This window comes from Crinia signifera, chromosome 8 (genome assembly GCF_055691185.1).
Source record: "Crinia signifera chromosome 8, ASM5569118v1, whole genome shotgun sequence".
Classification (NCBI taxonomy): domain Eukaryota; kingdom Metazoa; phylum Chordata; class Amphibia; order Anura; family Myobatrachidae; genus Crinia; species Crinia signifera.
In genome coordinates, this window is record NC_139224.1 from 11,253,321 (window position 1) to 11,269,840 (window position 16,520).

General features: G+C 53.8%; 2 protein-coding genes across 3 annotated transcripts in view; one reads left to right on the forward strand and one right to left on the reverse strand.

The window, feature by feature from the left end:
- Positions 1–4,468, forward strand: part of SUMF1 (sulfatase modifying factor 1) — an 18,720-nt gene extending 14,252 nt beyond the window's left edge. For both annotated transcript variants that reach the window (XM_083155752.1, XM_083155751.1), the window contains 3 exons: positions 703–816; positions 2,233–2,292; positions 4,199–4,468. In XM_083155752.1, coding sequence (XP_083011878.1) covers positions 703–816; positions 2,233–2,292; positions 4,199–4,297 — 273 coding nt within the window. In that variant the 3' untranslated portion in view covers positions 4,298–4,468. The remainder of the gene's footprint in view (positions 1–702; positions 817–2,232; positions 2,293–4,198) is intronic.
- Positions 3,163–15,891, reverse strand: LOC146025730 (histone-lysine N-methyltransferase SETMAR). Its single transcript, XM_083155753.1, has 2 exons — positions 15,692–15,891; positions 3,163–7,063 (listed from the first exon to the last, which is right to left on the reverse strand). Exons 1-2 carry the CDS (start codon positions 15,782–15,784, stop codon positions 6,278–6,280), a joined length of 879 nt encoding a protein of 292 aa, XP_083011879.1. The 5' UTR covers positions 15,785–15,891; the 3' UTR covers positions 3,163–6,277.
- Between the last annotated feature and the right edge of the window lie 629 nt (positions 15,892–16,520).

Consider the following 16,520-nt stretch of genomic DNA (forward strand, 5'->3'; position numbering starts at 1 on the left):
AGCGTGTATAGACACTCACAGTACGTGTCTCAGCCCTTGCACATGCAGACACACGGGTGTGCACCAGGGGAGGGCGTGTAGCGGTATTACAGCGTGTATAGACACTCACAGTACGTGTCTCAGCCCTTGCACATGCAGACACACGGGTGTGCACCAGGGGAGGGCGTGTAGCGGTATTACAGCGTGTATAGACACTCACAGTACGTGTCTCAGCCCTTGCACATGCAGACACACGGGTGTGCACCAGGGGAGGGCGTGTAGCGGTATTACAGGCTGTATAGACACTCACAGTACGTGTCTCAGCCCTTGCACATGCAGACACACGGGTGTGCACCAGGCGAGGGCGTGTAGCGGTATTACAGCGTGTATAGACACTCACAGTACGTGTCTCAGCCCTTGCACATGCAGACACACGGGTGTGCACCAGGGGAGGGCGTGTAGCGGTATTACAGCGTGTATAGACACTCACAGTACATGTCTCAGCCCTTGCACATGCAGACACACAGGTGTGCACCAGGGAGGGCGTGTAGCGGTATTACAGCGTGTGTATACACTCACACTCGTTCTCACAGCTGTGTATATTTCCCACACAGCAATGGCTGCCTGTATGTGTGCACGGACCCTGAGCACAACCTGTGTGTTCTGTATAACCCGTATGGTAAGATCACCATTGGTAACCATAAAAGTCATTGTACCCTGTAGGTCGCGGCCTTCCCAGCCAATGGCTACGGCCTGTACAACATGGTGGGCAATGCCTGGGAATGGACCTCTGACTGGTGGACCACACATCACACAGCCGACGAGGCGCACAACCCGGTGAGTGTGCTGCGGTGTATGGGACACTGAGGTGTATATATATGGGATCCCTGCAGCAACAAGTGTGAAGTGAGAGTTGGATGCAGTGTAGGAGCAGAGCTTTAGCAGGTACCTGGTCAGACCTACGCTGGGGTAGTTTTGAGGGTCCCTCCCTCCTGGCCACCAGTACTGTCCATAGTATAGTCCTAACCAGTATCGCTTGCTTACCTGTATGGGCAGGGAGTGTGGTGGTATACCGGCTCCGGGCTCCATGGCCCTGCCCTCCCTCTGATTATTGGCTTACATCACCGGGAGGTGGGGCTTACATCTGTCTGCATCGGGTGCGGAGCTTAAGGACCTGATCCTGGATAACTTGCAAATTCTCTCCCTAATAGACAAAGCCATGCTGCACTGCAGATGTAACCAGTGCAGAGAGAGTTAGATGTGGGTGGGGTTTGTACTTCAAACTTAGATCTATATTGCAGTGTAAACATAAAGCAGCCGGTATTTACCCTGCACAGAAACACATGTTACATCTGCCCCACCTGCAGTGCAGTATGGTTTTGTCCATTAGAGAGAATTTGCTTTTGCAAGTGTACCAGAATCAGGACCATAGTCCAGTGGAGGGACTTTAAAGCGTCCCTGCGGGAGACAACCCAGGTGCTACGGACTGCATCGGCTGCAGCCTATAGAAGGGGCAGGCGTCAGGGGCGTAACTAGATATTTGTAAGTTCCATAGCAAAAGTGTGTAAAAATATGGACGAAGACGTGAGAATAATTTTCAAAATATATTTTATATTTATTTGACTTATCCGCTTCAGTGGAATGCTTGGAAATGTTTATGGGCTCAGCTGCGCTGCCGCGGCAGGCTGTCCCGGGAACTTTCCAGGCATACCACCAATAGGTGTGTGTCAGTCGTGCCTGCAGCTAGGCACCACTGGCGCATCACCGCTCCGGGCATCCCCCAAGTGGTCCCTCCCCCTCTGCTCCGGCGATCGTACGCCGGAGCTTCCCTGCTGTTGCCCCCGCCGCCATTAGTTGCAGGGAGCAGGTGGCAGGCTTGGAAATGTTCGGTGTGGCTCGGGGGGACTCGGGAGTTACGGCGCCCGAGTCCTCCTGAGCCGCCCTGAACATCCCAGAGCCTGCCACTACCTGGTCACTGTCTGCTGTGAATGGCGGCAGGGGAACTCTGGCATACGATCGCCGGAGCGGAGATGGGGGGGGGGGGGGGCGCAGAGGAGGTAACAGGAGGAGGGGGGGGTCCCTACGTTCTGTGGTGGGTTTTGCTGGGGCAGGACAAACTAGCCCTGGTAGGTTTGTCCTGCCCCAGCAAAACCCACCACTCAAGGGGTTAAGCCTTGAACAGTCTCCTCTATGTGGAGCATCTGTCACCTCTTCTATATATTCATAACCATCTGCTTCTGTCCCTCTGCATAGAAAGGGCCCAGCTCAGGGAAGGACAAGGTGAAGAAAGGAGGGTCGTACATGTGTCACAAGGTGAGCCGATCGGCCAATGACGGGTTGCGGTGATAACTGAGGTCACTCTCCCACACTTAGTCCACTGCTGATAGAGCTAATTATTTCATCTTTGATTCTGTGAGGAGACCTGGAAAACGTGCGCTGTCGGGGGTCCTTGAGAACCACTGGGTTACACGAATGTCATGATGTAAAACACATGCTCCATATATCTCTAACCTCATCTCCATTCTACGGTCGGCCGACGACTGTCGTCTCTCCTCCACCCTGATCACTGCTTCCCATGCTAGAGTACAGGACTTTGCCCGTGCTGCACCCCTTCAGTGGAACGCACTCCCTCGCTCCATTAGACTCTCCCCGACCTTGCAAAGCTTCAAACGGGCACTGAAAACTCACCTATTCATCAAAGCGTACCCTTCCACTGCATAAACCAGCTGGTTCTCCGACCCCTTGCCTGTTTCCTGTTTACATCCTGCTATCTAACCACCACCCCCTCGCGTGCACCTCTTGTAATCTGTCTCTCCCCCCTTCCTACTAGATTGTAAGCTCCTCCGAGCAGGGCCCTCTTCCCTCCTGTTGTCAAAGCCCACTTCTCTTCACATGTCACTCACAGCTCTCCTATACTCCAACACTCAGTGACCATCTTCGTCTGCATACTCATCTCCATCATTGGCCTCAAGCCTCTAGTTGTATGTTGATTGAGTCCTCACTACTTACATTTAAGCTGTAATGTGTATTGAACTGTGGTGCTCTTTATTTGTACTGTATTTTTGTTATTTATTCAATGTTATGCCAAGTTTTGTCTCCCTGTATTGTTCCTTTGTACGGCGCTGTGAAACACTTGTGGCGCCTTATAAATAAAATAATAATAATAATAATGTCCAGGTGGCGCCCAATGTAAATAAAGATTTTATTAGGACCAAACATATTTAAAAATAATTGAAAACCTATTTTAAATGATGTCTCTATTAGGTCAAAATTCGAGTGAAATCGGCAACAGCTCCCTCTGGCACATTGTATGTCCCCCCCCAATCGCTGTCCCTGCTGTGCCGTTAGGGCATGGGTCTTCAACCTGACGCCCCCCAGATGTTGTAAAACTACATGTTCCAACATGCATTGCCACATTATTTCCTACAAGAGCATGCCAAAACTGTCAGGGCATGCTGGGACATGTAGTTTCACAACATCTGGAGGGCCACAGGTTGAAGACCTGTGCGTTAGGGCATTGCCACCCTGCAGCTGTCGAAGTTGATAGCTGCAGGTGTTGGAATGGTTGTTCATACATTTACCCTGCATATCGTCCTGCTATCTATTCTCAGGGCCGGTGCAAGGCACCGGAGCGCCCCAGGCGAGTCGGGGTGGGGGCGCCCCGGTGCCCGGGGGGTGGGGCGGGTGGTACCTGTATTATAAAACAGGCGGCATCTGATTTTGAAAACACTTGCTGCACGCTGCCCCCGCGGCACGGACACACCTGCCCGCTCCAGGGACGCAGACGCCGCCAGCTATATGCACATGCTGGGGGTGAGGGGCGAACTGCTGCCCTCCAGGTGCCAGCGCCCTAGGCAAATGCCTAGAGCTGCCTTGTGGTGGCGCCGGCCCTGTCTATTCTATAACAAACAGCGGCTCCTTCTTACATGGGGGAGAAGCGGTATCAGTGCACATAACACCCCTGAATCCCAGATGTAATTGTGCCTCTGACAGACAAATGATTTGACACAATACATTATAGATTTCCTCTGAAAAGACAGAGAGTCTATGAGCATTGAATATCTCTGTTTAAATACGTCCGTATTATAGACCAGTGATCCTCTGTCATTGTAAAACGTGTAGGAGATTTTGACAAAGTTCCGCTCTTACTGTATATTTCTAGGTATTGTCTGAACTGTTATTCTGAGTCCTGTACTCCTGGTTTCTCTCCCCCCTCCAGTCTTACTGCTACAGATACCGATGTGCCGCCCGCAGCCAGAACACTCCGGACAGCTCATCCTCCAATCTGGGATTCCGCTGCTCAGCGAGCGCCAGGTAGTGCGGGAACTGGAATCGCACAAGTCTTGTGACTGGGCAGCTGCGTCTTCCCGGCCCCGCCCCCCGGGAGCACGGACGCTGCTGATCCCGCAATAAGGGACCAATGAGAAGAGAGTGAGCCATCGATACACTGTACAGAAATAATGTTAATAAAGTAATTTTGTGATTGGAATCTGTGGTGTCTCTGCACCCGGGGTAGTGGGGGGGAGAGGAGCAGCGTGCACATAACAAGCTGTACGTGGGCGGAAGTGTAGCCGCCCGCTGAGCTATAATAAGCCGCATCTATCGGCTTGTCAGGCGCAGCTGCACGGAGACACTTCACACTGATATCCTATATTATCTGGAACAAAGACACATCGCTTACATTATAAAGAAGCGTATAGAAACTTGAATGTGATAAAATATCATTAGCGGCTCAGTGAAATTTCATGCAATGCCTCTTTTCTTTATTACACCTCCACCCAAAGCACATAATCAGCCTCTGCCGCAGCAGACAAGTGCAAATTCTCCCAAAGCCAACAATTTATTGTCTTCTTTACTCCTTCTCCCTGCTAACCTCATCCTAATTCTGCCAGCAAGACTGAGCAGTCCCAACTAAAAGATCCTTCCTGTTTAGTATTGGATATTGCCCTTTTCCTAATGGCAGCAGCGTCTCCTACTGTGTGCTTGCAGATCTGTGCGCCAGTATATGCAAAACACAAATATAGACCAAACAGCAGCTCTCAGCGAGAAGAGACAGGTACCTTACCATAAGGTGGGAGAATGATCTGTCTCCTACTGGTTGTACTATGTACAGTATGTATATTTACTACATTTTTCCCGAGCAATTATTTATAGGAGATAAATTTGTTTGTTAATTTTTTTAGACCAAATGTTCTCAAAATTGGTCCTCAGGACCCAGCGAGGTCCATGTTTTCAAGGTCTCCTGACCGAAATGAAATCATTAGCTCCATCTGGATTTTTAACATGTGAGTGAGTGAGTGAGTAACGAGCTCCCCTGTGTTCTAATGGGTGACCTGGAAAATATGAACGGTTTGGGATCCTGAGGACCGAGTTTGACAACAACTGGTTTACTCTCTTCCCTGCAGCCTATACCAGAGTCCCCCAAACCTTTTCATTGCAGGGCCTGGTTTTAATTCTATCCATTCCTGAGTCCAGGTGGTTATATCAAATTGACTGAGGGACCAATTAAGTCTCCTGCGCAAAAGCGGGTTGGAATCATTGGGTCGACAAACTGGAAGGCCGACATGGCAAAAGGTCGACAGATGTCTAGGTCAACATGGGACAAGATCGACAAGGGTTAGGTCAACAGTCAAAAGGTCGACATGGGATTTTTCACAGTTTTTTTACCCGAATGTCGACACAGTTGACGTGGACACCGTTTTAAGTGCACCGCGTCCCCTCGCTGCATTCGGCACACTATTTTATTTTCCCACCACGCCCTAGTGGATGGTAGGGCATGAAATACCGCTTATCGGCACATGTCTGCTGAAAAAAAAATGCCATGTCGACCTAGACACCTGTCGACCTTCCAGTGTGTCGACCGAATGACTGTCGTCCAACCGACCGTATCCCACAAAAGCATGGATATCCTTAATGCCTGGGCTGTAGTGGTGGAGTTTGACAAACTATCGGGTGTGTACATATAAGTCCTATGGTCTCCTGTTGCTCCCCCAGTGCGTGACTGACAGGGAACAATGTGAGCCAGTCAATCAGGATGCGTCAGGTTGGCCCCCGGTTATGGTGTTCTGTCTCCTGTTGTAGTTACCAGGGGACACATCCACCGCTGGAACATAGTTATTTCCGCACACTGGATCACTCTTTATTGATATTGCACAATACAAAACTAGTGGTGGCTGTAGCACCACAAGTCCCAGCATGTCGCTGCCAGCTTCACACTACAGCTACAGAGCCACAACAACGTGGCATCATCAGGCTGAAACAAAGCTGGGCCAGATGCGTGGCAGAGACACCGGTCCGGTCAGCAGCTGGCAGAGGCCTCATGTACATCCGCTCTATACAGGGAGCCATCGAAGGGCAGATACCCAGAACAGGCGGCGGTCCCACACAGACACCTCTTACGTGATCGTTGCCCCACCTCATCTCCTCCCCTGTCCCCGTCCTGAGTCTCTCCCCTGAGGTTAAACGCCCTCCCGGAGTAGTCATAACACAGCTCCTCCCCTTCCTGTATATCGCGAGCCGCATAGAGTGCTAGCTTCGGGACCATGGAGTGGCTACGAACTGGCAGCATGAACAGATTGGGCTGGCACGAATGGTTCAGGAACCTGCCCACGTTACCCACGTACGTGGGGTCCACAATGGTCTCCAGGACCTGCCCGCTGTGAAGGTGCTCCCGCACTGCGATAATGTAATTGCTGGTGCTGGGGTCCTGTGCATGTATCCTGCTGCGGGCCTCTGCCTGTCCCAGCACCTCTCCCACGTACTCACAGACGAAGCGCCCGCTGGGTATGTCTTGCTGTGTTCGCAGACCCCAGCCTTTCCCCGGTACCTGGCACAGAAGCAGCTGGAACTGCAGCCCTCGCTGGGTCTCCCGGTTGTTACACGAGTCTCCGCAGTTACACATGATGTTACATTCCAGCAGTGGCATCTGGCTGCCGCGCACGCTGCGGTCTACATAGTTATCACCGTTGGGCAGGCAAGTGCATTCCTCTGGCACGCAGATTGGTCCTTGGCAGTCGCACCCCTGGATTGTGACTTCACTGGGGTCCAGCTCAGCTCCTGGGCCAGCAACCAGCTCTGGAGTGTACTGCACAACACAAAGACACATGTAAGACACAGGGAAAGCTGCGATAACACAATGACACATGTAAGACACATATAGAGGGACAGGCAAAGCTGCGATAACACAATGACACATATACTACACATAGAGAGGGACAGGGAAAGCTGCGATAACACAATGACACATGTAATACACATATAGGGGGACAGGCAAAGCTGCGATAACACAATGACACATATACTACACATAGAGAGGGACAGGCAAAGCTGCGATAACACAATGACACATATAATACACATAGAGAGGGACAGGCAAAGCTGCGATAACACAAAGACACATGTAATACACATATAGGGGGACAGGCAAAGCTGCAATAACACAATGACACATGTAATACACATATAGGGGGACAGGCAAAGCTGCGATAACACAATGACACATGTAATACACATATAGAGGGACAGGCAAAGCTGCGATAACACAATGACACATGTAATACACATATAGGGGGACAGGCAAAGCTGCGATAACACAATGACACATGTAATACACATAGAGAGGGACAGGCAAAGCTGCGATAACACAAAGACACATGTAATACACATAGAGAGGGACAGGCAAAGCTGCGATAACACAAAGACACATGTAATACACATAGAGAGGGACAGGGAAAGCTGCGATAACACAATGACACATATACTACACATAGGCCCTTATTCTGAATCGGACGGTACGGCCCGCGTGCGGCCGTACCGCCGATGTTTTTAGTCTGCACATGCGCAGAGGTCAATCTGCGCATGTGCAGCCCCATTCGCCGCAGACGTATTTCGTCCGCCGCAAAGGGGGCGTATAGGGGCGTGAGGGGCTTCATACCCTCATTTCCCTATGTATACGCCCCGCGTTTCATGGGCGTTCCCATGCAAACGCGGGGCGTATGCATGCTAATCAGGGTATGACGCCACTGATGGGGGCGGAAAGCTGACGTCGCCGGATGTCAGCTCTCAGCCCCCATACAAGCTATCACACGGACGATTGTCCGTGTGGTCTCAGCTTGCGGGAGCTGCTGTGGCGTGCGGCCCTGCCTTCGATGGTCGACGACCATCGAATGCAGGGGGCAGCTCCCACCATGGTGGAGGCGTACGCCCCACCATTTTTATGCGGATCGCCAGCCGTCCGTGTACGGACGGCCGTGGCGATCCGTCTCGTGGGCGGGGATTGGTTTGTGCGGCCGGAGCACCGTGTGCGGCTCCGGCCGCACCAACCAGAATAAGGGCCATAGAGAGGGACAGGCAAAGCTGCGATAACACAATGACACATATAATACACATAGAGAGGGACAGGCAAAGCTGCGATAACACAATGACACATATACTACACATAGAGAGGGACAGGCAAAGCTGCGATAACACAATGACACATATACTACACATAGAGAGGGACAGGCAAAGCTGCAATAACACATATAGGCCCGTATTCTGGTTCACTCGCAAAGGCAAAATCCTTCTCAAATGGACAAAACCATGCTGCACTGCAGGGGGGGGGGGGGGGGGGGGGCAGATGTAATGTGCAGAGAGAATTATATTTGGGGGGGTTATTTTGTTCTGTGCAGGGTAAATACTGACTGCTTTATTTCTACCCTGCAATATAGATCTCACTTTGAAGTAAAACCCCACCCAAATCTAATTCTCTCTGCACAGTGGAGGTTAGGGTTATGCTGTGAGAGGGGAGGTTAGGGGTAGCCTGCAGTAGGGAGGTTATGGATAGGCTGTGGGAGGGGAGGTTATGGTTAGGCTGGGGAGGTTAGGGTTAGGCTGTGGGAGGGGAGGTTAGGGTTACGCTGTGGGAGGGTTGAGATAGGGTTAGGCTTTGGGAGGGGAGGTTAGGGTTAGGCTGCAGGAGGGGAGGTTAGGGTTAGGCTGTAGGAGGGGAGGTTAGGGTTAGGCTGCAGTAGGGGAGGTTAGGGTTAGGCTGTAGGAGGGGAGGTTAGGGTTAGGCTGCAGGAGGGGAGGTTAGGGTTAGGCTGCAGGAGGGGAGGTTAGGGTTAGGCTGTAGGAGAGGAGGTTAGGGTTAGGCTGTAGGAGGGGGGGTTGGGGTTAGGCTGCAGGAGGGGAGGTTAGGGTTAAGCTGTAGGAGAGGAGGTTAGGGTTAGGCTGCGGGAGGGGAGGTTAGGGTTAGGCTGCAGGAGGAGAGGTTAGGGTTAAGCTGTAGGAGAGGAGGTTAGGGTTAGGCTGTGGGAGGGGAGGTTAGGGTTAGGCTGCAGGAGGGGAGGTTAGGGTTAGGCTGTAGGAGGGGAGGTTAGGGTTAGGCTGTAGGAGGGGAGGTTAGGGTTAGGCTGTGGGAGGGGAGGTTAGGGTTAGGCTGCGGGAGGGGAGGTTAGGGTTAGGCTGCAGTAGGGGAGGTTAGGGTTAGGCTGCAGGAGAGGAGGTTAGGGTTAGGCTGTGAGAGGGGAGGTTAGGGGTAGCCTGCAGTAGGGAGGTTATGGATAGGCTGTGGGAGGGGAGGTTATGGTTAGGCTGGGGAGGTTAGGGTTAGGCTGTGGGAGGGGAGGTTAGGGTTACGCTGTGGGAGGGGTGAGATAGGGTTAGGCTTCGGGAGGGGAGGTTAGGGTTAGGCTGCAGGAGGGGAGGTTAGGGTTAGGCTGCAGGAGGGGAGGTTAGGGTTAGGCTGCAGGAGGGGAGGTTAGGGTTAGGCTGCAGTAGGGGAGGTTAGGGTTAGGCTGTAGGAGAGGAGGTTAGGGTTAGGCTGTAGGAGGGGGGGTTGGGGTTAGGCTGCAGGAGGGGAGGTTAGGGTTAAGCTGTAGGAGAGGAGGTTAGGGTTAGGCTGCGGGAGGGGAGGTTAGGGTTAGGCTGCAGGAGGAGAGGTTAGGGTTAAGCTGTAGGAGAGGAGGTTAGGGTTAGGCTGTGGGAGGGGAGGTTAGGGTTAGGCTGCAGGAGGGGAGGTTAGGGTTAGGCTGTAGGAGGGGAGGTTAGGGTTAGGCTGTGGGAGGGGAGGTTAGGGTTAGGCTGCAGGAGGGGAGGTTAGGGTTAGGCTGCAGTAGGGGAGGTTAGGGTTAGGCTGCAGGAGAGGAGGTTAGGGTTAGGCTGTAGGAGGGGAGGTTAGGGTTAGGCTGCAGGAGGGGAGGTTAGGGTTAGGCTGTAGGAGGGGAGGTTAGGGTTAGGCTGCAGTAGGGGAGGTTAGGGTTAGGCTGCAGGAGGGGTGGTTAGGCTGCAGGAGGAGGTTAGGGTTAGGCTGCAGGAGGACAGGTTAGGATTAGGCTGTAGGAGGGGAAGTTAGGGTTAGGCTGTAGGAGGGGAGGTTAGGCTGTAATAGGGGAGGTTAGGATTAGGCTGTAGGAGGGGAGGTTAGGGTTAGGCTGCAGGAGGGGAGGTTAGGGTGAGGCTGTAGGAGGGGAGGTTAGGGTTAGGCTGCAGGAGGGGAGGTTAGGGTGAGGCTGCGGGAGGGGAGGTTAGGGTGAGGCTGCAGGAGGGGAGGTTAGGGTGAGGCTGCGGGAGGGGAGGTTAGGGTTCGGCTGTAGGAGGGGAGGTTAGGGTTATGCTGTGAGAGGGGAGGTTAGGGGTAGCCTGCAGTAGGGAGGTTATGGATAGGCTGTGGGAGGGGAGGTTATGGTTAGGCTGGGGAGGTTAGGGTTAGGCTGTGGGAGGGGAGGTTAGGGTTACGCTGTGGGAGGGGTGAGATAGGATTAGGCTTCGGGAGGGGAGGTTAGGGTTAGGCTGCAGGAGGGGAGGTTAGGGTTAGGCTGCAGGAGGGGAGGTTAGGGTTAGGCTGCAGGAGGGGAGGTTAGGGTTAGGCTGCAGTAGGGGAGGTTAGGGTTAGGCTGCAGTAGGGGAGGTTAGGGTTAGGCTGTAGGAGAGGAGGTTAGGGTTAGGCTGTAGGAGGGGGGGTTGGGGTTAGGCTGCAGGAGGGGAGGTTAGGGTTAAGCTGTAGGAGAGGAGGTTAGGGTTAGGCTGCGGGAGGGGAGGTTAGGGTTAGGCTGCAGGAGGAGAGGTTAGGGTTAAGCTGTAGGAGTGGAGGTTAGGGTTAGGCTGTGGGAGGGGAGGTTAGGGTTAGGCTGCAGGAGGGGAGGTTAGGGTTAGGCTGTAGGAGGGGAGGTTAGGGTTAGGCTGTGGGAGGGGAGGTTAGGGTTAGGCTGCAGGAGGGGAGGTTAGGGTTAGGCTGCAGTAGGGGAGGTTAGGGTTAGGCTGCAGGAGAGGAGGTTAGGGTTAGGCTGTGAGAGGGGAGGTTAGGGTTAGGCTGCAGGAGGGGAGGTTAGGGTTAGGCTGTAGGAGGGGAGGTTAGGGTTAGGCTGCAGTAGGGGAGGTTAGGGTTACGCTGTGGGAGGGGTGAGATAGGGTTAGGCTTCGGGAGGGGAGGTTAGGGTTAGGCTGCAGGAGGGGAGGTTAGGGTTAGGCTGCAGGAGGGGAGGTTAGGGTTAGGCTGCAGGAGGGGAGGTTAGGCTGCAGTAGGGAAGGTTAGGGTTAGGCTGTAGGAGAGGAGGTTAGGGTTAGGCTGTAGGAGGGGGGGTTGGGGTTAGGCTGCAGGAGGGGAGGTTAGGGTTAAGCTGTAGGAGAGGAGGTTAGGGTTAGGCTGCGGGAGGGGAGGTTAGGGTTAGGCTGCAGGAGGAGAGGTTAGGGTTAAGCTGTAGGAGAGGAGGTTAGGGTTAGGCTGTGGGAGGGGAGGTTAGGGTTAGGCTGCAGGAGGGGAGGTTAGGGTTAGGCTGTAGGAGGGGAGGTTAGGGTTAGGCTGTGGGAGGGGAGGTTAGGGTTAGGCTGCAGGAGGGGAGGTTAGGGTTAGGCTGCAGTAGGGGAGGTTAGGGTTAGGCTGCAGGAGAGGAGGTTAGGGTTAGGCTGTAGGAGGGGAGGTTAGGGTTAGGCTGCAGGAGGGGAGGTTAGGGTTAGGCTGTAGGAGGGGAGGTTAGGGTTAGGCTGCAGTAGGGGAGGTTAGGGTTAGGCTGCAGGAGGGGTGGTTAGGCTGCAGGAGGAGGTTAGGGTTAGGCTGCAGGAGGACAGGTTAGGATTAGGCTGTAAGAGGGGAAGTTAGGGTTAGGCTGTAGGAGGGGAGGTTAGGCTGTAATAGGGGAGGTTAGGATTAAGCTGTAGGAGGGGAGGTTAGGGTTAGGCTGCAGGAGGGGAGGTTAGGGTGAGGCTGTAGGAGGGGAGGTTAGGGTTAGGCTGCAGGAGGGGAGGTTAGGGTGAGGCTGCGGGAGGGGAGGTTAGGGTGAGGCTGCGGGAGGGGAGGTTAGGGTGAGGCTGCGGGAGGGGAGGTTAGGGTGAGGCTGCGGGAGGGGAGGGTTCGGCTGTAGGAGGGGAGGTTAGGGTTATACTGTGAGAGGGGAGGTTAGGGGTAGCCTGCAGTAGGGAGGTTATGGATAGGCTGTGGGAGGGGAGGTTATGGTTAGGCTGGGGAGGTTAGGGTTAGGCTGTGGGAGGGGAGGTTAGGGTTACGCTGTGGGAGGGGTGAGATAGGGTTAGGCTTCGGGAGGGGAGGTTAGGGTTAGGCTGCAGGAGGGGAGGTTAGGGTTAGGCTGCAGGAGGGGAGGTTAGGGTTAGGCTGCAGGAGGGGAGGTTAGGGTTAGGCTGCAGTAGGGGAGGTTAGGGTTAGGCTGTAGGAGAGGAGGTTAGGGTTAGGCTGTAGGAGGGGGGGTTGGGGTTAGGCTGCAGGAGGGGAGGTTAGGGTTAAGCTGTACCAGAGGAGGTTAGGGTTAGGCTGCGGGAGGGGAGGTTAGGGTTAGGCTGCAGGAGGAGAGGTTAGGGTTAAGCTGTAGGAGAGGAGGTTAGGGTTAGGCTGTGGGAGGGGAGGTTAGGGTTAGGCTGCAGGAGGGGAGGTTAGGGTTAGGCTGTAGGAGGGGAGGTTAGGGTTAGGCTGCAGGAGGGGAGGTTAGGGTTAGGCTGCAGTAGGGGAGGTTAGGGTTAGGCTGTGGGAGGGGAGGTTAGGGTTAGGCTGCAGGAGGGGAGGTTAGGGTTAGGCTGCAGTAGGGGAGGTTAGGGTTAGGCTGCAGGAGAGGAGGTTAGGGTTAGGCTGTAGGAGGGGAGGTTAGGGTTAGGCTGCAGGAGGGGAGGTTAGGGTTAGGCTGTAGGAGGGGAGGTTAGGGTTAGGCTGCAGTAGGGGAGGTTAGGGTTAGGCTGCAGGAGGGGTGGTTAGGCTGCAGGAGGAGGTTAGGGTTAGGCTGCAGGAGGACAGGTTAGGATTAGGCTGTAGGAGGGGAAGTTAGGGTTAGGCTGTAGGAGGGGAGGTTAGGCTGTAATAGGGGAGGTTAGGATTAGGCTGTAGGAGGGGAGGTTAGGGTTAGGCTGCAGGAGGGGAGGTTAGGGTGAGGCTGTAGGAGGGGAGGTTAGGGTTAGGCTGCAGGAGGGGAGGTTAGGGTGAGGCTGCGGGAGGGGAGGTTAGGGTGAGGCTGCAGGAGGGGAGGTTAGGGTGAGGCTGCGGGAGGGGAGGTTAGGGTTAGGCTGCGGGAGGGGAGGTTAGGGTTAGGCTGTGGGAGGAGAGGTTAGGGTTAGGCTGCAGGAGGGGAGGTTAGGGTTAGGCTGTAGGAGAGGAGGTTAGGGTTAGGCTGCAGGAGGGGAGGTTAGGGTTAGGCTGCAGGAGGACAGGTTAGGGTTAGGCTGCAGGAGGGGAGGTTAGGGTTAGGCTGCAGGAGGACAGGTTAGGATTAGGCTGTAGGAGGGGAAGTTAGGGTTAGGCTGTAGGAGGGGAGGTTAGGGTTAGGCTGTAGGAGGGGAGGTTAGGGTTAGGCTGTAATAGGGGAGGTTAGGGTTAGGCTGTAGGAGGGGAGGTTACGGTTAGGCTGCTGGAGGGGAGGTTAGGGTTAGGCTGCAGGAGGGGAGGTTAGGGTTAGGCTGCAGGAGGGGAGATTAGGGTTAGGCTGCAGGAGGGGAGGTTAGGGTTAGGCTGCAGGAGGGGAGGTTAAGGTTAGGCTGCGGGAGGGGAGGTTAAGGTAAGGCTGCGGGAGGGGAGGTTAGGGTTAGGCTGCAGGAGGGGAGGTTAGGGTTAGGCTGCAGGAGGGGAGGTTAGGGTTAGGCTGTAGGAGGGGAGGTTAGGGTTAGGTGTGGGAGTGGAGGTTAGGGTTAGGCTGTGGGAGTGGAGGTTAGGGTTAGGCTGTGGGAGTGGAGGTTAGAGTTAGGCTGTAGGAGGGGAGGTTAGGCTGCAGGAGGGGAGGTTAGAGTTAGGCTGTGGGAGGGGAGGTTAGGGTTAGGCTGTAAGAGGGGAGGTTAGGGTTAGGCTGGAGGAGAGGAGGTTAGGGTTAGGCTGTAAGAGGAGAGGTTAGGGTTAGGCTGTAGGAAGGGGGGTTAGGTGTGGGAGTGGAGGTTAGGGTTAGGCTGTGGGAGTGGAGGTTAGGGTTAGGCTGTGGGAGTGGAGGTTAAGGTTAGGCTGTGGGAGGGGAGGGTAGAGTTAGGTTGAGGGAGTGGAGGATTACACAGGACCATCAAGAATGTTTTGTCAACAGGTCATCTCTGTCGACATCATGAATGTCAACATAATCATGAAAACATGATAAATGTCATCACAAGCCATAGCCATGATCCCTGTAAAGCACTGCAGGACTGGATGGGGAGGCCCTGCTATACACAGCCTACACGTTACCGGCAGCGATAATGGAATAACCGATAGTTACCGGCTTATTTTCCTTTGTTCCCAACTTTTTTGGACATTATTACAGGCCCATGTCTGCTAAGCTGTGTTATATCCCAGTATAGTTGTGTCTGACTGCAGCAGCCTACGCAGCGGGCGGCACTGGTGTGTCAGGACATGTCACCAGCACTTGGGATTGTACTGTGCAAGACAAAGGTCTCCTGTGTGGCGATATGCGGTCCCACATTCCACCCCTGAGCTATCACCATATGTGGAGCGGGCTCCTGCTGTGTACAAGCTAGGACACCCAACGCCCCCACCCGGAATACCAGCTCCTAATCTTATTGTACCGAGGGCCAGGACCCAGTGTGACTCAGGCTGTACGTGGTGGATAGGAAGGTGGGAACTTATGTATGTAGGTACTGAAAGCTCATAGGCTTCTGTAATGTAACATCAGCTTTTCCATCTGGGGCTGAATACATATGGGGAATGTGGCCAAGGCCTGAAAATCGTATTTTTAAGCTGAATGTTAACTGTAATACATCCTGTCCATAATATGAATTGGGGGTGCTGTGTGGCATAATATGAATTAGGGGGCACTGTGTGGCATAATATGAATTAGGGGGCACTGTGTGGCATAATATGAATTAGGGGTGGGCGCTGTGTGGCATAATATGAATTGGTGGGCGCTGTGTGGCATAATATGAATTAGGGGGCACTGTGTGGCATAATATGAATTGGGGGTGGGCGCTGTGTGGCATAATATGAATTGGTGGGCGCTGTGTGGCATAATATGAATTAGGGGGCACTGTGTGGCATAATATGAATTGGGGGTGGGTGGGCGCTGTGTGGCACAATGTGAATTGAGCTGTATATAACAATAGAGTATATAAAGCAATACTCAGTGCCGTATATAAAGCAATATACATTGTAACATATACAAGACACAAGGGCACAGCGGTACTTCCAGTCGCATTGTGTGTGTGAGTCTGCACGGGAAGTACACAACCACCAAGCTGGGGAGAGGGGGTAAAGGAACTACAAATCCCGTGATGCCTTGCGCTCCCCTCCCTCCGCCCGTCAAGACTCGAGGTGCGGTTCGCTCACCTGGAAGACCGGCAGATCCGTACGTGGTCCGCACACCGGTACCGGGAGCGCCTCCTGCCCGGCGCACACATCCCCGGTGCTCATGGCCGGCATTACTCTGTGCTGTCTGCCTGCTAGCTGCCGGTCTCCGGCGCCCTCTGCTGGTGACTCGTGTAACGTCCTCCTGCTGGCTTAGTGCAGAGCCCCATCTAGTGACAGATCTCTAATGCAGAGCCCCATTTGGTGACTAGTCTCTAATGCAGAGCCCCATCTGGTGACTAGTCTCTAATGCAGAGCCCCATCTGGTGACCGGTCTCTAATGCAGAGCCCCATCTGGTGACTAGTCTCTAATGCAGAGCCCCATCTGGTGACTGGTCTGTAATGCAGATCCCCATTTGGTGACCAGTCTCTAATGCAGAGCCCCATCTAGTGACCAGTCTCTAATGCAGAGCCCATCTGGTGACCAGTCTCTAATGCAGAGCCCCATTTGGTGAAAAGTCTCTAATGCAGAGCCCCATCTGGTGACCAGTCTCTAATGCAGAGCCCATCTGGTGACCAGTCTCTAATGCAGAGCCCCATCTGGTGACTAGTCTCTAATGCAGAGCCCCATCTGATGACCAGTCTGCAGTGCAGAGCCCCTTCTAATTATCATTAACCAAAGCGGATCCCCATTTGGTGACCAGTCTCTAATGCAGAGCCCCATCTGGTGACAGGTCTGCAGTGCAGAGCCCCTTCTAATTATCATTATCCAAAGCGGAGCCCCATCTGGTGACCAATCTCTAATGCAGGACCCCATTTGGTGACAGGTCTGTAATGCAGAACCTCATTTAGTGACCATTCTTTAATGCAG